Source organism: Moschus berezovskii, chromosome 6 (assembly GCF_049115385.1).
Source record: "Moschus berezovskii isolate FMDL1 chromosome 6, NW_MosBer_1.0, whole genome shotgun sequence".
In the NCBI taxonomy this organism is placed as follows: Eukaryota; Metazoa; Chordata; class Mammalia; order Artiodactyla; family Moschidae; genus Moschus; species Moschus berezovskii.
In genome coordinates this window covers 74466447-74487094 of record NC_142465.1, presented here as the reverse complement: position 1 = coordinate 74487094, position 20648 = coordinate 74466447, and the positions used below count along the sequence as shown (strand labels likewise).

The window sequence follows — 20648 nt, the reverse complement described above, 5'->3', positions numbered from 1 at the left end:
ACGGAGCAACTAAGCCTGGAGCCACAACTACTGAACTTGTGTGCCACAACTACTGAAGCCCACATCTAGAGCTTGTGCTCCACAACAAGAGAAGCCACAGCAATGAGAAACCCATGCCCAGCAACTAGAGAAAGCCCATGTAAAAGCAACGCCTGGTGCAGCCAAAAATAAAAATAAATAAAATTCTGTCCTAAGGAGATACCTTATTTCACCCATCCACCCTTTTTTTTTTTTTAAGATATTTTGGCTACACTGCACAACATGTGGGATGTTAATGCCCAGACCAGGGATCAAACCTGTGACCCCTGCATTGGCAGCAGAATCTCAACCACCAGACCACCAGGGAAGTTCCCACAGCTAGTCTCCTACACAAATCTTCACACCTGGTCTAGGTTTTTAGGATGAGGTGGCCAAGTTGTTCTTTCCTTAATAGCGGATGTTCCGTGGCATGGAACAGAACAGATTGGCCCCAAGGAGACATGCATTTGAATGCCTGCCAGCTCCAGCTTAGATGTCCCATTTAAAGTTGGCCAGACCACACTGCTGAAATAGGAGCCTTCCTAGGAAAGCTTCACAATAGAATAGGTGGCCACCTTGCTTTATCCTGTCAATATCAATGCCCCCAAATAGGTGCATGTTAAAATACACATCCCTACTGAACTCCCATACCATTTTGAAACTGCTTTTAGAAAAGCACATATTTCCTGGAACTGTAATTACTTCAAGTTTCTATCCCTCACAGGGTTATGCACCTCTCTCAGATAGAGGCCACTTCTTCTAGGTACCTGCCACCATACCTAGCGTAGTGCTTGGTATTTACTGAAAGTTTACTGAATGCATGGTGAATGAATTGATAATTTGACAGTTAAGCATATCACTTAAATTTTCTCTTTAAAGCTCAAATAGCTAAAATATACAATAATGTTAGAAATAAAAACTAGCTTTCTGAGAAGCATAACTTAAAACTGTTTTTGTAACTGCAAATACTATAATCTACTCAGCCACTTTAAATGTTAAAACTTAGTCTAGTTGCCTGAGTGGATTTATTCAACATAAATGCCATTCCCAATGTCTGAAATGCTCTCAAGCAATTACAGAACAATTAGAAAGGCAAACATTACAGGAATGGATTTTTGCTCTTGACTTCACAAGCCTCAGGTACTTGGCTTGAATGGATCAATCAGGAATGAGCTAAAACAACTTTATAGCTCCTTGAAGGATGTCAGTTTCAGTTTTCCAAACTTCTTAGATTTCTAATTTTGGGTGGGTAGTGATGAGATCAATCAAATCATTTATAAGCATTCCTACCCAGTGTCATAAATCTGACTTATTTTACCAAGTCTTTCTCCCCAAGAAAATACTTGGTAAAATATGAGAGTCAGCCATTTTTTAAACAGTAAAGGAGACAGTGCTTTGAGAGCAATTGCCTGTCTCCTCATTTGTCACAAGTAATAAAGGATGATGCTTTGATGAAAAAAAAAAATAGTAACAACTTGGCCACTGTGGAGAATCATCTGAAAAATCAACAGTTAATGCTATGCTATTTTACTTTTAAGCAAAGGTATTCGGGAGTTGGTGATGGACAGGGAGGCCTGGCGTGCTGCGATTCATGGGGTCGCAAAGAGTCGGACACGACTGAGCGACTAAACTGAACTGAATGTGTCCTAATCCTGTGTGCTGTTTCTCTTGCTCACATTTTCTAGCCATGGAAGAAAATGAAGAGAAGGGGAATTCCTATCTTCCACAGTATCAAAATATTTATGTGCCATTCATTTCATTTCATTCATTCAGGGCACTTACATGCCCAGGAGCACGGATTCAGAGTGAGTATTGTGGAGAATGTGAGGCTCAGATACAGTCTCAGCAGAGCCAGGATTCAAACCCCAAGGTCTGTCTGATTCTAAAGGCCCCTCATTCAGTCTGTATTTGCAACTTATGAATTTAAAGCACAAATATTCCCAATTTGTCTTTTGCTGCACTTCATAAAACATACTCATTTTAAATTTAAAAGTTCATTTTTATTAGTCAATAAATGTTTTTCAAAATTCAATATGTGGTACTCCCTGTTTCAGGCACTGGGGTGTTTCAAAAAGAGTCTACTCTCAAAAAGTTTACATGTTGGCAGAGAGAGAAAGACAAAAAACACATTGACAGTGAGTAAGACAATTTCAGAGCCATGAGGAAGGCAGAGGAAGACAATGCATTCCACAGTGATGAAGAGGGTGCCTATTTGATGGGGCGGTATAAGAAAGCTTCTCTAAGACAGTGAGTGACCTTAGAGCTGAGACACAAATGGGGAAAAGAAAGCAGCTGGTAAAGACCTATGGAAAAAACATTAAAAAAGAAGGAAGATGGAATAAATCCTCAGGATAGGATTAAGCTGGTGTGCCGCAGGATCAGCAAGGAAGCCAGTGTGGCTGAAGCAAGCAGGAGGGAAGGAATAAGAGACATGGTTGGTGAAGGAGGGCCGTGCTAGTCATACTACAGAGTTGGAATATTTATTCTAAGTGTGATAGAACCACTGAAGGGTTTTAAGCAAAATCATGATTTAATCTGATTGAAGGAAAGTTATGAACAACCTAGATAGCATATTAAAAAGCAGAGACATTACTTTGCCAACAAAGGTCCGTCTAGTCAAGGCTATGGTTTTTCCAGTGGTCATGTATGGATGTGAGAGTTGGACTGTGAAGAAGGCTGATCACCGAAGAATTGATGCTTTGAAGAACTGTGGTGCTGGAGAAGACTCTTGAGAGTCCCTTGGACTGCAAGGAGATCCAACCGGTCCATTCTAGAGGAGATCAATCCTGGGTGTTCATTGGAAGGACTGATGCTAAAGCTGAAACTCCAATACTTTGGCCACCTCATACGACGAACTGACTCACTGGAAAGGACTCTAATGCTGGGAAGGATTGGGGGCGGGAGGAGAAGGGGACGACAGAGAATGAGATGGCTGGATGGCATCACCGACTCGATGGACATGAGTTTGAGTGAACTCCGGGAGTTGGTGATGGACAGGGAGGCCTGGCGTGCTGTGATTCATGGGGTCGCAAAGAGTCGGACACGACTGAGCGACTGAACTGAACTGAACCCTTTAGAAAGATCACTGTGGCTGACTGTGTATGTGGAGGATGGACTGCCAAGAGCTAAGGATGAAGACTGGGTAACCAGCTAGGATAGAAAGAGTCCAGGTCAGAGACGATAGTGACCTGACCTGGGGGTAGAGCAGCAGAGCTGGTAAAAAGGATCATAGTGAAATGCGGTCACCATAGAAAACCAAACAGATACACCTACTTTGGCCAGTAATCTTAAAAAGTATTCATGATTATTTATGAACAACATCCCCAGGAAGAGGACTATGATCCATATTTTTAAAAAGGAAAATTACTAGATTTACTCTTTTCCTGCTTTAAAACAAAAACTTGCTGAATGGAATCAAATATTATATGTTGTCTTCACTGATGGAGAGAATACCTCCTGATTTATAAATGGCACTGTGAGCTTTCAGATTCAGTGTGATTATCCATGGGTCAATTTTGCCTCTAAAGCTTATTTACCTGCAGTCATGGCTGCAAGCCTTTTCTTCTCTTTGTCCCAGGGCGGGTTTTGTGAACCACCAAAACTGGAAAGACTGAGGTGGGGTATAAGGACATGGCTCTAACTAGCGATCCCTTGGGCATGACATTAACCCAGGGGTACCTATGCTGTCATGATTCCTACCTCCAGAGGATTCTAGATAGACTCATCACTCTGGCAGCTCAGCTTCATTCGTCTTTTACAATCTGAATATCAGTTTTTAATAAGTTAGGCTGAAAGTATTTCTTGACCATATACTATGTGTCAGGCACTCTGCTGGGCAATAAGAACAGAGCAAACAATATAGACATAGTTTCTCCATTAACAGGGCTTTGGGTCCAGTGGAAAAGACAGACATCGAACCTAAAATTATAAGACACCTTAACAAGACAGAGGCAGAGGGGGCTACAGGAGTCTTTAGAAGGTAATTTCATGTAGTCTAGTGGGCTCAAGAATGTCAGGAAAAGCTTCACTCAGGAAGTGACATATAAACTGAATTCTAAAACTCTATGAGTGACATATACCCTAGAAGAATGGTTTTAAAAACAAATAAAAGACCTTGTTAGAGAACTAAATATAGTAAGTCCCCTATATATGAATGAGTTCCATTCTGAGAGCATGTCCATAAGTCCAATTTGTTCACATGGCAACCCACTCCAGTATTCTTGCCTGGAGAATTCCATGGACAGAGAAGCCTGGTGGGCTACAGTCCATGAGATTGCAAAGAGTCAGACATGACTGAAGCGACTTAGCAGGCCTGCACCAACAAAGTTGGACCCAACTCACACAACTGGCTATAGAGTACTATATTGTAATACTTTTATAATACTTTTCACACAAGTAATACACAAAAAACAAGCACACACAAAAAATAAAACATTTTTAATCTTACAGTGTTGTACCTTTAAAAGTATAGTAGCATAGTCCAACAGCTGGCATACAGGGGCACATTCGTATCTTTGAAAGTTTGCAACTTGAAGGTTCATATGTAGGGGCTTACTGTACTGTTAACTCCCAGTAGACATTATACAAGACTGTCCAGGAATCACTGTGAATATTTGTGTTTGCAGGACACACACATACACACACAGAGAGTCTGCAGCACAGTTCATGCACAACAGATGCCTCCAGGTTACCTGCTCTCAGGGAGGGCATCCTGTTTCAGTTGAAAGTTCTCATTTACAGCTATCTCGTGAGCAAGAGTCATGTTTGACAAGTTCCTTGCTGCAGCCATCACTTCGTCAAATGTCACGACCCTGGGAGGGCTCGTTGCTGAAAAGAAAACAAAAACCAGTTAATGCCGTGGAAGAGGAATTGCCAGCTAGTGACACGTTCTGATGCACACAAGGTTTAAGCTACTCCAGTGTATTATTTTCAAGGTTTTACAAGTAAGAAGAATGTATACAAAAGCAGGTAGATTCCCATGCTTGATACTTAAGGCTTCAAAAATTTAAAAATTCCTTTGATAGCTTCAGTTACTGTATTGATAATAAACTGTCAAATGTTTCTTAGAAATTTTTTATTAATATAGGCTATTCCAAGTTAGTTTTAAAAATTAAATCGCTTCATTTTTCAGCACATACTACTATCTGCATCTATTACATGTACTCTACAGGAAATTGATGACTACTTTTTATACTGTAATTCATAGCATTAATTTAAGCTGGCTCACTATGAACTAACTGATCTTTTAAAACTATAATATCTAAAAGTATATGCAGTATAGCACAATTCTAAGTTTTGCTAATTGGTGGTTACCATTTGACCTCACTGAAGCATAACTTAACCTGCTCAAAGGACTGTCCTGAAGTGATTAAACAAGATAATTTAAGTAAGAAACATGGCAAAAATTCCATAAATGTAGATAATTAAAATAAATCTGATAAGTTGATCATCTACTTCTCAGTAGGAAATAGGGAGTAAATAATTATTTCAGTTATTTGAAAAAGATTATTCAAAAATTATTCTAGTAAGTCATGTCTTTTTGAAATCATTCCTGGAACTCTCAGCTTCTGTTCATTAAAAACCATTGCCTTAAATAATGCTGACTGCCACCAATGCTTTGCTATCTAAAATAATTTCAGAAATGAGAAGACAAGGAGATGGTAGATAAGAGGGAGATGGAAGAAGAAGAAGAGGAGGAGGAAGGAATGGAAGGAATGGTGGTACACAATTAGTAAAATCCTTTTACAGGACGCCCAGGTGCCCTGCTGGAGACGTCAACCCTGTATATAGTATAAAGAATGAGAAAAAGCACTGAAAGCTGGGTGACTGCTAATAAATTCTTTTGCCAATTCTCTTCCCCATTAACATTCTCCATGAAAATGTCTGTACACTTTAGTCCAGGAATCTAATTACGTACAAAGGAATTCCTCGAAAGGCTTTATGCACCTCAATGTTTATAATGCACTATTTGTAAAGCAAAAAAAAAAAAAAGGAAATGAACTAAATGCCCAATGATAAACAGAAGTTAAGTAAACTGATGGTATATTCACTTGATAAAGTAAGAAGTAGTCATAAAGATGTTTAAAAAAACATTATCATGAGTGAATGTTTTAGTTATACTAATAAGCAAAAAGAGTACATGTGCGCATGTGTGTCTATGTGAAGAATGAAAATACGACAAAGCGCTGTCACAGCTGTCACCTTTGGGTGACGTTATAGGCGATATTTTGTTTTCTATCTACTTTTCCATGTTTTAAAAAAATGAGAATGTACTAACTTAAATACAGATGAAAAAGCTTTTTCCAAAGGGGGCATTTGATCATATTAAATATTAGTTGCTTCTCTCTGCATTTGCACTGACAACTTAAGGGGTTATATTTTCTATATAAAATGTCAATTAAAAAGCTAAAAAAAAATAAAAGACAAATACACTGCTTTGCACATCTCTAGCGTCCACACACAAAAAAGGAAAAAGACGTCTCCTTGGCCATCTTTTAACTCTCACGTCCCTAATGTAGTAATTCTCCTCATGGGCACCCCTTTTCTGGGGTGATTTGCACAACGGTTTTTGAAATTAGCAGGAAACCCATTAGATTATTTCACTTCCTGCCTGACCCTTGAGTTGGGGCAAGTTTCCTTCCACGTAAATCAGAAAGGACCGATTTGAATTCTTCCTTGAATGTGACTCAAAAAAAGATCTTGAGGAGTAGTTTTCCACCAAGTGAGAGAGAAGACAAGGTGGGGTTGGAAGACCTGATTTACAGTCAAACCAAAGATCAGAGACAGTGATGAAAATAAAAACAGACAGACTGTAAACTTCAGTTTAGTTCAGTTGCTCGGTCCTGTCTGACTTTTTGAGACCCTATGGCCTCATAGGGAAGCATGCCAGGCTTCCCTGTCCATCATCAACTCCCGGAGCTTACTCAAACTCATGTCCATTGAGTCAGTGATGCCATCCAACCATCTCATCCTCTGTCATCCCCTTCTCCTGCTGCCTTCAATCTTGCCCAGCATCAGGGTCTTTTCCAAGGAGTCCATTCTTCACAACAGACGGCCAAAGTATTAGAGTTTCAGCTTCAGCATCAGCCCTTCCAATGAATATTCAGGACTGATTTCCTTTAGGATTGACTGGTTTGATCTCCTTGCAGTCCAAGGGACTCTCAAGAGTCTTCTCCAACACCACAGTTCAAAATCATGAATTATTTGGTGCTCAGCTTCCTTTATGGTCCAATTCTCACATCCATACATGACTACTGGAAAAACCATAGCTTTGACTAGATGGACCTTTGTTGGCAAAGTAATGTCTCTGCTTTTTAATATTCAGTTCAGTTCAGTTCAGTCACTCAGTCGTGTCTGACTCTTTGCGACCCCATGAATCACAGCACGCCAGGCCTCCCTGTCCATCACCAACTCCCGGAGTTCACTCAAACTCATGTCCATCGAGCTGGTGATGCCATCCAGACATCTCATCCAGTGGCTATTTATTGCTGAAAGTGTGTACAAGACAGCTGGGATGCCCTTCCAGTGACATTCCAGTATGTCTAGAAAGGAGGGGAAGTTAGGACTTTGCTCTCACTCAAACAAGCATCTAGGGACTTCCCTGGTGGTCCAGTGGGTAAGACTCCATGCTCCCAATGCAGGGGGCCCGGGTTTGATCCCTGGTCAGGGAACTAGATCCCATATGCCACAACTAAGAGTTCGCATGCTGCAACTAAAAATAGGGCCTGCAGGCTGCAATTGAGACCTGGCTCAGCCAGATAAATAAATAAATTAAAAAATTGATTAAAAGAAAAAACAAACATGTGTGCCTACAACCATGCCCAGCACCCCCAGGCTCTGCTCCCTGTCGGCTTACAGGCAGGAGAGCTGGATTTGCTGGAGGAGTCGCTTGTGAAGCTCTGCCTGGAGCACTCGTAGTCACTGAGAGAAGCCATGCTTTCCGAAAACCGGGAAGAGTCGGAATCGCTGGGCTGGTCCTCGCCCACACACTGCTTCTCACCATTGAAGGGCATTTTGTGTCGCAGGAGTGTGGATAGAGACAGCACCTGCACAGACAAAGAGACCCTGTGTCAACCTCCCGCTGTGCTTCCACCAGTGGTGCCTTTGCCTCTTCCAGCATAGACAGCCATGTCCTCTGTGTCACAGCACTGGAAAGGCCCCCAGCAGATGACCTCCTTCCTCCCGTGGCACCCAGGCCAGCCTGTCACTAGGCCTGCAAGACTGCCTTCAGAAAGGGACTCCAGAGCCACAGGTATGAGCTCCCACGGGACATACTCAGTGTGAACATGGAGCAGCTCCCAGCAAGAACAGATCCTCGAAAAACAATGTACAGAGCACATGCTCTCTCCTCTGAGGGCTGCTGAAGCGTAGGAGGGTAAGAGTTAAGAGTGTGGGACTCCAGGTTAGAAGCTGGTTCTGTCTTTTGCCAGGTGACCTTGGAGAAGTCACTCAACTTCCTCCCTCCGGGGTAAAGCTGGGCTCAAAGACACCTCATGGGGTTGCTTGAAGATGAAACAGGTTTCGTCTTATTAAAGTGCTTAGCACAGCATTCACATGTTAGCTATTACTATTCCTCTGTCTTTGTTTTACATAAAATATTTTTGAAATCAGTCTCTTTAGTTGTCTGTGAGCCTCCTGGGGAAAGAGGAGCTACTAAGTAACATCTCTGGCTGGCAAGTCTATAGGTTTTCCTCATCCATTTTGTCACAAACTGCCACACTATAAAGCATAAGGCCTGATCTTTGGTTTATACTTGATAATTTACCAAGTACCCACAGTCACCCAATGAACAAGCAGGCACAGAGATGCTGGTTCACAGGCTGAGGCCTCTGGGAGACTTGCTGTGCCACAAAGCCAGTCCCTGGACTCCACATCCAGGGCTGTTTCTGCGACATCAGATTGCTTCCCAGGGAAGGGCAAGGGAGTGGGCCCAGTCCTTCCCTGGAAAGGAGACCTGGGGTACGCAGGATGCTCAGGCCAGAACTCAGGATCCTTAGCCATGCCTGTGAAGGAGCTGGCCCTGATACATGAGTGCGGTGCTAGCTGATACTGAGGGGAAACCCAGGCCTGAGAAGAAAGGCACCTCAAATCCTGAATGGATGGTAATGACAGTAAGAATTCACTGAGTGTCTTTAAACCTGAACCAGCAATGAGGTTCTCTGAGCTTTTAAAACTGTCAGTACATGAAACCACAGCTACCCACAGAATGCCTTCACCGGTCCCTTTCAAATGTATTAAGCGCCTACTGTGCACCAAGCCCAGGGAAGAGTAACAGTGAACAATATACGCAAGGCTATCCTCTCATGGCTCTGAAGTCCAGTTACCTAAAGCTGTGTGTCAGATGCTGGAGGACAAGGAAGGGGACACCAAGGCACTGCTGAGGAAGCACCAGAAAGGAGAGGCAGGCGGGGGACCAAGTGGAGGGACTGAGCCTTTGCTGAGAGAAACAGGACTATTGTTTTATCCTCTGGGTGAGGACGGAGAAATGAATGGGCCTAACAGGGACTTACTGAAGGTCAGAAGTCAAGGGCACTTGCCCCTGACCTCACCCAAGCTACTTCTACAGTCGTGGCACTTGGAGAAATGTACCCTTGCTCAGCCCTCCACTTTTGCAAACAGAAAATCACCAACTCAGAGGCTGCCTCTGCAGACTGAAGGGGAGGGAGTGGGGTGGTGCTGGAGCTGCCAGGAAGCTTCCCCATAGAGACACTACTCCCAGAGTCCCAAAACCAAACACCTTGGACACAGGCTACAAAGGGTCTGCCCCCTGGCATTCTCAGTGGTGGGCTCACTTCCTCTACCCCAGGCAAACTAGCCTTGCACTTTAACTCCCGTCTGAGAGAAGGGGGTGTGGGTGTGGCTGGGGCTAGAGGAAGAAGAAAATGGTCCACTCTAACCCTTTAATTCCACCAAACCCCAAGTCCCAAATGGAGCGCTTGCCCTTCCCTCTGGCTTTCTCTCTTTGCCAACGTTTTACTTCTCATGGATGGCATTTCTTGAAAATGCTGGTTTTCGAGGAAAGGAAAACAGGAAACCCTCCCTCTACACCTGGCCAGAGCTAAGGGCACTCTTCTCTGTCCACCTGCAGCACGTCTCCAGTATCTGCCCAATAGTAATTAGACTCTCACAGTTATTTTCCTCCCCTGGCTACTTCTGACTCCCCTTACTAAGGCAGGAACTGCGTCTCGTCCACCATCAGTGTCAAGTGTGTGACAAGCATTCATTCGGTGTCAGCTGAATCGGAATCCCCGAATCCCATCTGGTACAATAGCAACCAGAACATTTGCAAACTGATATTCCACATTTGCAGACCTGCTGCTGTCACAGGTTAAGGCCTGGAGCAAAGAACCTACTACCTCTACCTGCCTTATGAGGCTGAGGACTCAATATTCCCTGGTCCTGTCATACTCTTAAACTAGGATACCATAAGTTCTGCTTCCACTTTATTATTTCTTTCACTCATTCAACTGTGACAACTGTGCCATGATGCTCTGAGATCATTTCTTTTCACTTTGGCTATTTTTCTAGGTAAAAATGAATAAAAGCTTTTCATCCGTTGGAATTTATGAACTAGGTTAATAGCTAAAACTGTCCATTTCATTTTTATACTCCAGCTGAACAGCACAACTCATAGGTTTCTTAATTGTGTTTAACGAGGCAGCTAAGTACGAAGATTTAAAAAAAAATGAAAAGCTCCAGGTTGGGAGGTAGAAGTCCTGGGTGTGAGGCCTGACTCTGCTGTTGATTTGCTGCATGACTTCACCCACAATGCATCTGCTCTCTTCACCTCATTTTTCTGAGGGGGTTGGGCCAGCTATCAGGTGACTTTTATGAGGAACTGCTAAAATGATATATAAACCCAGAGTTCTGTGAAGCATCACATCACTAGAAGTTCTGAGAAATCAAATGTTGCATAGCAGACGTGCTCAATAACATGCAACTATGCTTTCTTCCTGGAGAAGGAAACGGCAACCCACTCCAGTGTTCTTGCCTGGAGAATCCCAGGGATGGGGAGCCCGGTAGGAGGCCGTCTATGGGGTCGCACAGAGTCAGACACGACTAAAGCGACTTAGCAGTAGCAGCATGCTTTCTTCCAGGTTCCACAGCTGGCTCAGTGGGTAAAGAATCTGCCTGCAATGAAGGAGATGCAGGAACCGAGCGTTCAATCCCTGGGTTGGGAAGATATCCTAGAGGAGGAAATGGCAACCCACTCCAGTATTCTTGTCTGGAAAATCCCATGAACAGAGGAGCCTGGTGGGCTACAGTTCATAGGGTAGCAAAAAGTTGGACACAACTGAAGTGACTGAGCATAGCACATACACAGCTTGTTTTCTTCAATTCCATTGAATTGTTTCTGGCATAGGGGATGTAAAGAAAATGTAAAAGTGTCAAAATGTTCAGAAATCCTGTTTAATTGGTAGAAGCCTCTACATGACAACTGGGTTTTCATGGATCTGAGCAGAAACTTTTATTTGAGGCCAAAAGAGAAGGCCTGCATTCTCAAATTAATAATACCTAACTCATAGGGTTGGTGAGAGATTTCATTCAGGCAGTATATATTGGAACAATGTCTGATACAGAGTAAACAGGATGCAGATGTTTGCTGTTGTTAGTATTATTTGCTTTGGTAGTTGTTATTATAATCATTTTAGGCATTAGAAACTCTGGAGGGAAGAATGGTTTCATTCCGTGATAAAAGCATGTTCCTCTACAGATAACAAAGACTGGGAGTTGACCTAGGACAGAACTCTTGCATTTGTTTGAAATACAAAAATCAAAGCAAATGGTGCATCATGGTACAAACAGTCTTCTGCAAGTTCCTTCACACTTGCTCTTACCTTTCTTGGTCTCAGGTGTCCATATAGGTCATCTGGGGACAAAGCTACCTGACCCAAAAGCATTAAGGGTAATTAGACTGCTTTTAAAGCTATTTTGGGTTCTCTCTTAGAATAGTGACAACAAAAGCAGGTTGTTTCTTTAAGAAATGTAATGCTTCTAATACCGACAAACTAGATCTACTTAACCTTCACCAGTGCAACTCACAAACAAACCAGACAACTTTCAGGGAACAGCACATCTCACCCCACGTGGGAGGATTTACTCAATGGCCAAAGGTAAAGTCAATGTGAAGAGAGGAGGTTACACCAAAACAAAGCCTCCAGCACTACGGTGTGTCACTATTCAAAGAGAATAATCACATTTTTCATTATACTGTTCCACATTTTATAATAATAAAGGCAGTATAATCATTCCTTCCAAGGTCAATGGCTGGGAGGCAGGAGGCACTTAAAGATTTATTGTGCAATGAATAGCCATATGACCACTGGCATTTTAGAGAAGAGGGAACAAGTTACAGAGACCTGAAGGGGCTCATCCTGCATTTCACCACATATAAGGGGGAAATCAGTTTTTAATTTGCCAGTGATCCTCAGGCTGCATCCAGATAACTGACTTTACTTTTTTATTTTCTTTCTGCAGCAAAATCTACCTGCAAATTATCCTGCACTGGTTCAGAACTGCAAAGATCCACCAGTCACCATGCACATGTCACCAAGGCAGTAAGGACATCGGCTCTGGAGCCAGGAGGACTGGATTCTTTATCTCAACTCGTGATACTTATAGACTGGAGACAGGAACTTACCCTTGATGAATGGGGGACAGCAGTATTATCTACCTTATAGAATTGTTGTAATTAAAATAGTCTTATGTATTTAAACTCCTACTAAGTGCCTGACAGATATGAAATATTATTTTATTCTTATTAGAAATTATGCATTTTTAAAACATGTCAGTGTCATAAAAAACAAAGAAAGGTTGAGGATAATGAAAGGGGACTTGACAACTGAGTGCAGTAGATGCTCCCAGATTGTATCCTGTACCAAATTAAAAAATGCTGTAATAAACATTGCATCAGTTGACAATATGGTTACAATACTTGAATCTACTGTCTGTATTATAATGTCAAACTTACTGAAGTTGATAAGTGTGCTGTGATTATGCATTGAGGAATAAAGACCTATGATATATGCAACTTTCTCTCCAATGATTCAAATGAGAGAAAAAGAGAAAACACTGAAGCCTATGGAACAAAATGCTAATAGGTGAATATGAGTAAAAGGTAGACAATAGGGAATTCTTTGTACTGTTCTTGCAACTTTTTCTGTAAGTTTGAAATTACTGCAAAGTAAAAGGTTAGAAGAAGAAGTACTGTACCAGAAGTTCAAGTCTAAGTCAGAACAGTCCAGTCTCCTGTAGTTTTATGATCTTGATTGTTCCCACTGCTATGTTAGTGTAGATAGCACGCTATTACAAAATCTCTTCTAGACAGTCAAACTTTCCCACTGTCCTTCTTGAACAATGCCTAATGAATAAAACAAGAAATTGTCCAGAACCCTTCAGAAAAGGCAAAAGAAATCCCTTTTAAGTGTTCTCCAGGTGGGTCCCCTTTTCCTACAAGGTCTCTTGGCAGTGGTTTATAATCCTTCTGTGATTTGGCCTTTGTCCACTTTATCCTGCTACCATTCTCCCCCTAATTCTTCATATTCTGAACAAAATGGCTTTCTTTGGGTGCCAAACTTCCTTCTTTGGAGCACTAGCACCTGCTATTCCCTTCCAGTGGGATGTTCTTTTCCCTGATCTCTGTGTGGCTGGAGACTTGTTGTCATTCAGACTTGAAAGCAAATGCTACAACTTCGAAGTGATCTGCCTTGATATCCCTACTCATTCTATTTATTGGTCATCTTAGAGCTTAGGATGCTGCCTGGGATAGAGCAGGAGCTCAGTGAGCACCACTGATGAACAAATTAAGTCACACTATTCACAAGACAACTTGGGTTACCCTTCTCCTTTGCCTCACTCACATTGTTTATGTTCCCATTACGCGGTCACTGAAAGATAACTATCTGCAAATCTGTCTCCCCACTAAATTTTAAACTCCTTTCAGGAAGAAGCTATGTCTTTTTCCTCCAATTTCCAGTGCCTATCTCAAAAGCATTTCTAAGGCACCAATAATTAAAATTAGCGAAGAGTCACAGTCCCAGAGCTTAAAGAGACTTTCACATTGTAACTTTCCACCCTCCTAATGCTAAACTGGTAGCAAAAAATAACAATTGGAGGTAACAGTTATTGAGTACTTACTATGACTCAGCCCCTATAATAAGTGCTTAAAATGTTTTATCTTCTTGAATCTTCATTATAACCTTGTTAGCAAAGGAATCATCATTATTCTCTTTTTAGAAGGAAGAACCTGAGGCTCAGAGAGGATAAATAATTTGCTCTAGGGTTCACAGCTGTGGCAGAGGCACAACTCTAACCAAGGCAGTGGATCCCTAAAGCCTGTGCTCTTTACCACTCTAGGATGCCTATAGAAAATGTGGAGAACTGTTCATTCTTTCCACTCCCACGCTGCTGAACTGATCTATCCATCACACATGGACCCTTGCACATGTGATAACAAGCTGACCTTCCCCCCGGGGTGTCTGCTCAAGTGCCATACCATGAAGGGCATCACTGAAAGAGTTAGTTCATTGACCAAAATCATTCTCACCCACTGCACTAGAGTAACTGAAAATCCTCCATCAGGGAGTCTTTCTTTATGAACTGCAAAATCTTTCTGTAAAACCCAAATATTATCAAAAGGGTTAATTGCTTACAGTTAGCTTGAGTCAGAAGCATTTTGAAGTGAATTACTCAGATTATCCAGCAGGGCCCTGAGGAATGGAACCCATCCAACTAAGGTTAAGTCATGAAAAAGAGAAAATTTCAAGAAACATCAAGCAGGTATCATCCTTCAAGACCTGATCAAGGTTGGGTGCAAGAACAAGCGTTCACATATCTGTAGTAAAGGGTAGGGAGTCACAGGAGTCAGGTTGGACTCTGAAGAAAACCCTGCAGATGATATAGTAAATCTTCATCTTCTGCAAAGTGCTGCTTTAGAACCACTCCTAAACAATAGCAGCGCTAAAGAGTTATCCACAGGCAGCAAAGCAAAAACCATAGAGCAGAGAGGTAGGTGCCTGCTCCAATCAGCTACAGAATATTGGTCTTCATCAAATTAGAACCAACAAAGGGCTAGATAAAGGCCAACAAAGACAGTCATTGTCTAAAAAAGCAAATGTTCATGCCACCCATAACATTACAGCATCAGGGAAAGGATTTCTAGGCACTGTGCACACTTGAAAACACTTCTCCCACCTCTGGCTGACCTGTTTTAGTACCTGGTTCCTCATCTGGGCCCTCAACCCTCCACAAAAGGGCACTGAAGCTGCTTCATACACGACTGGGTATCTTCAGCCTTGGGTCACTTTAAGTCAGGCAACCTCCAGAGGCTGTCAGGATGATAGATGAAATCCCCGGAAGCAAGAGGAAAAGGCAGGCTGGGCACTCCCTAAAGTGGGAACCACTGTCATAACCTCATTAAATTTGGCAGGTAGGACAGAGCAAGGTTTTGGACTGGGCTGGAGATCATGGGACCCGGGGGATCTTGGGGACCAAGGGGCCCACTGGGGACAAAGACAGCTTGTCTAGTTTCTTCAACGTGAAAGTAACAGGATAACCATCGAAGATGGTTTCCCAAGACTTAGCCACTTGAGGACCTCTCTTCACGTCTGTTTCCACATCTCCATCCTCACCGGTGGGTGCTCTAGCAAACACTTCTCTATCTGGACGAGATTTTTGCATATAAATAGATTTGTGTTGAAAGGAAACTTTCTATCACTGTGAAATCGCTCGGTTTAAGCGAACAGTTTTCCTTAACACTAATGAAAACACTTAACCACGTTCGTCCACGTGCCACCCCAAATCATCGCTGTGACCTGAAGTGGCACCATCCAAAGTAGCAGCCTTGGGAAGCACAAGCCACCCCGGAGGGCCTCAGGGGTTCGAACCCGGGCTTGACCCGCACGTCCCGCCTCCTCCCGGTAACTGAGGGTACCGCCGCGGGAACGCATCTGCACATCCCTCGCCCAAGTCCCCTGGGCGCCCCTCCCCTTCAGCAGCACGTTTCCTGTCAAAACAAACCCTTGGGGGAGGGGACAGCGGAGGCCGGGCCGAGTACCGAGGAAACCCCGGCAACAAACTCCAAACACACGATCGGAGCCCCTCCCGGCCCTGACCGCGGCTCGGTTCACCCACCCCAGCCGGGCCAGCGGTCGCAGGCTACAAGGTGCCCCCTCCCGGAGCCCGGGTGGTGGGAAGCCGCTCGCGGCGCCGTCGCTGGCACGGGCCCAGCGGGAGGTAAACAGAGGCCAAGCGGCCACGACCCCGACCCCGGCCCCTCCCTCCAGGGCCCGAAGCCCGCGGCCGCCCCAACACCCGCCGCGGCCACTAGGTGCCCGCGCCCCCTTCCCACGCGGGACGGCGGTTCGAGGTCAAACAAGGGATATGGGGAGGGGGTTGGGGAAGCGAGAAGCCTGGCTATACCGCCACTGGCCGCGGGTCCCAGGACGCAGCTCCGAGGTGAGGTGGGGGAGGCCCTCGGGCGGCTACTGGCGTGAGGCGTCCCCCTCTGTCAACCTGGCCCGTCACCTCAGAGCCCGCGATCCCTTCCCCGGGGATGGTACGCACCGGGTCCGGCACGGAGACAGGCGGAGGAGAAAGACGACTGAGGGAGCCCTCGGCAGGGGTCTTTGAGTGTTCCCTCGCCCAGGACCGCACAAACACCTTGGAAACTCACGAGTCCAACAACCCTCAGCCTCCCCGCCCCCCCCACCCCCACGCGGTATTTAAAGGGCCGGGAGGGACTCTAGAGAGGCAGCCACGGAGTGGCCACCACGTAAGCGGAGAGGAGGGGTGAAGACCGCATGAAGCAGGGGGTAAATCTAGGGCACTTCAGCTTTGATGTCAGCGTTCTGACAGACCTGACCTCATAGAAAACATCCGCCTCAACTTCGAATGAAAGAGACCCAGGAGAGCTTGGATTGGGGGTATTTTGGATGCCGGAGGGAACGGTTCCCCCCCGTGGGCTGCGAGTGGTGCAGTCCGGGTACTGCAAGGGGCGGGGAGAGGAGTGTTTACGGAACTGGGGCAGCCGTGCCTCCCAAGCGCCCGGTATTGGAGGCGGGGCCTGTTGGGGTTCTGGGGGCGGGGCCAATCGGGGCGCTGGGGGGCGGAGCGGAGCTGGGATTCTGGGTGCGGGGCGGAGCCTCCCGCGGACAGTCCCGTGAAGCCCTGGATTGACCCCACTGGTCTACAGGGCCCCACACTATCATGAGCAATGCAGCAAGCTGCCTGACCGCAGGTGGAACTTTTACGACCCGAACACTCCTCATCTAGACCAGGCGAGCCAAATTAAGTTCCCAGTATCACACGGTCTACACAGAGACAATCTAACCCACTACTGGGCAAGTGCATTCCCACGCACGTCAGCAACCAAATTGTCACCTATGTTTGTGTCTGCACCTCCACAGAAACAGGAGTCCAGATTTGCATATGACTGGACAGGACGATTAGCTCCTGGGAGTCACACGCACCCAGGCTCTCTGAAGACGTAAACTTCGTGTGTGCGCAAAAGATAAAGCATCTAACTTCCCCTAGGGTTTTTGGCAACACCTATCTCCGAGAGAAGTTTCAGAAGTTTCGACAGTGGTTAATGTAAATAAGCAGTCCCAGAGGAGCTCTGTGCGGTCAGGCCTACAGTTCTGCTCTGTTGTGGGTGTGCCTCCGAGTCTACAGAAACACCCTTCCCCCAACTGCACACAGGAAGACTGCATCTTCTGTCAGGTGTAAATTGAGAATTATTTGAGAGATAGTTTCATGCAAGAATGTAAGTGACTTTTGTAAAGGCTCAAGTACTTCCATTTAGTGCTGAAATCATGTCTGGTTTGGTGGAGGGGAAATTGGTTCTATTAGTAGGAAAAAAAACAGGCAACATTTTAAAGGAGGATGGAAAGTCAGTTAACCTAGATGGAATCATTCAGTGTTAAAAATGGCCCTATCTTGGGTTCAAACCTTCCCTCTGACATTTACTACTATGAGATCTCAGTCAATGGGAAAATAGTATAACTGTCTAACTAGGCTATTGTGAAGATGGAATGAGATAAAGCATGTAAAGTGCTTAGGGTTGTACACAGTAAGCACTCAATCAGTGCTAGTTGCTGAAACTATTTGGCAAACCACCCTGAACAACCTTAGCTGGTGATCTGAATAAATTTGTATTTGTGTCTCCTGATGCCACTCTCTCCTCCCTTCTCCTAAAATACACAACTTGGTACAAATCAAGAGATTAAAGAGAAAATGCTATTGCCACCCAGGTTCTTTCCTATGAACCTAGCTTATGTCATTTGTTGGAATCAGATGTCAGGTTGACAGAAGCCTCTAATTTAAATTCTTGCCAAATAACCACCACCACACAACTGCCATCACCACCCTAGAGACTCCACAATAGAAAGATTAACTAAAAATATCCCCCAAACTTCTGGACACTGTGACAATGACACATGGCAGCTTTGCTTTCTTTGTTAGCTTTGCAGGAGCTTGTTAAGTATTGTTTTGCCATATTACATAACATGAAGCAGGTAAGCATGAATCAGGAGAGTTGTCCAGTCTACCTGGGTCACCAGCTGCCTGATCCTGGGCATGGCACATATTTTAAAGCTCAAATATGTGATTCTCAAAGCCACAAGGAAGCAATTTTTGTCAAAACAGATGAGTCAAGTTTCAACATCTGGTGGGGTGAGAACTGTGAGGCATAAGAGGTAGGGTAACATCAGCGACCCATGCCAGAAAAAGAAAAATCTCCTGGAAAAATAATTTTCTATTACATCAAAATTAAATAACTTACTACCCGGAAACCTCTTGGTCAGTTAACCTCTTGGTCAGGAAACCTCCTGACCAATTGCCCTTAGACTGACTTGTATATAAAAACACTTTGAAGAAATATAGTCCTGTAAAATATTAGGCAGCTTCCTTAAAAAAACAGAGAGCCTTGTATCATATTCTTACCCAAAGAGCTCAGGCAGTCATAAAATAAAATCCTCCTTGCACAGATTAGTTCATGACCTTCCAAAAAAAGAATTTGAAAAGGCAACCTCTTTAGTAAGTAAAATAATTAGCTGTTTATGTGAAGAAGACATATTATCACACCTAATTTTTTTAACTTTTATTTTTTGAAGCACTTCAAGAACTCATGATAATGCAGTTTGCTTTCCCTGTAAATTACACAATAGATTAAATTTGATCTATTGCCTTTGGCAGATGACTCAAGAGAGATCGACATTTTTACTCAGCAAAAAAATTTAAAGACTTCTTTTGACACATCTTAAATCTGAGTTTTAAGTTATAGTGAATCCTTGAATAAATCAGAAGATCCAAAAATGTAATTTTAATGTGGATTTGCAACTTCTTAGCAGCTTAACGTTTATAGTGGGGTTGCATCATGTGCTGATACTCAGTTCAGTTCAGTCACTTAGTCATGTCCAACTCTTTGCAACCCCATGGGCTGCAGCACACCAGGCTTTCCTATCTATCACCAACTCCCGGAGCCTACTCAAACTCATGTCCATCGTGTAGGTGATGCCATCCAACCATCTCATCCTCTGAGTTCCCCTTCTCCTCCTGCCTTCAATCTTTCCCAGCATCAACATAATGCAGATTCAACCTGACATCAATGAGATGTGGAGTAGGGAGCACAAAAGCATGGTTGGAACCCCGGCAGTGATGTTAACCCCTTTTTCTCTCTATGGGAGTTGTGAGGCTTCGCCTCCTGAGTTGATGTCAGTTTCCAAGTTTCTCATTACAGGTCCAAGCTCCTTATCCAAGGCTAGCTTCTTGGGCATGCAATGGCTCATGACCCTATGCTTAGAGGAGCCTCATACTTAATTTAAAGCTCTGCTGCTGCCTACTTGAAATTCTCACTCATTTTTGAACAAAGAGCTCTGCATTTTCATTTTGCATGGTACCTTGAAAATAGTGTCACTGGTCCTGACTTCACCATACAGAATATGAGTCTAGTGTTTGAAGGTACTTATCTTCCCTTTTAATCCATCCCCAAATACAAGTCGATTATTTTATCTAATGCTCAAGTGAAGAAACATTTATCTGTTTCCAGGAATTCCCTGGTTGCCCAGTGGTTAGGACTCATTGTTTTCACTCCCTGGCCAGATCATATTGTTTTTGTTGTTATTGTTTTGGTTTTTTCTGGTTGCACCAAGTGGTTTGCGGGAACCTAGTTCCCTAACCAGAGACCAAACCCGGGTCCCCTGCAGTGGAAGCCCAGAGTCCTAACCACTGGATTTCCAGGGAATTCCCTGGGCCCAGGTTGGACACTAGATTAGAGAACTAAGATCCCACAAACCACAAGCGTGGCCAAAAACAAACACCAACCCCATAAATCAGTTTCAATTCTGGAGACAAAAAACAAAACAAAACTAGATGTTTCCTAGGTCTTATGGTCCATTTAAGGAATTTTCAAGGCTAACTTTGACTTTACATGATTTTTACCTTATGATCTCTCTTTAGAACTTAACCCCTCACATAATATATGACTTCAGTGTAAACAGAAAAATTCATCGAATGGAATTCCATCTCTTTTTCTCTCCCTTAAGGTCCATCTTAAGGTACTGCTGCTGCTGCTACTAAGTCACTTCAGTCGTGCCCGACTCTGTGCGACCCCATAGGCGGCAGCTCACCAGGCT

At 44.0% G+C, this 20648-nt stretch overlaps 1 protein-coding gene across 1 annotated transcript in view; it reads right to left on the bottom strand.

Moving 5' to 3' along the window:
• TCP11L2 (t-complex 11 like 2) overlaps positions 1-16737 on the bottom strand; it is a 40397-nt gene extending 23660 nt beyond the window's left edge. The window contains exons 1-3 of the mRNA XM_055395224.2: positions 16582-16737; positions 7874-8063; positions 4710-4845 (exon numbers count right to left, since the gene is read on the bottom strand). Coding sequence (XP_055251199.1) covers positions 4710-4845; positions 7874-8030 — 293 coding nt within the window. The 5' untranslated portion in view covers positions 8031-8063; positions 16582-16737. The remainder of the gene's footprint in view (positions 1-4709; positions 4846-7873; positions 8064-16581) is intronic.
• Positions 16738-20648: the final 3911 nt, after the last annotated feature.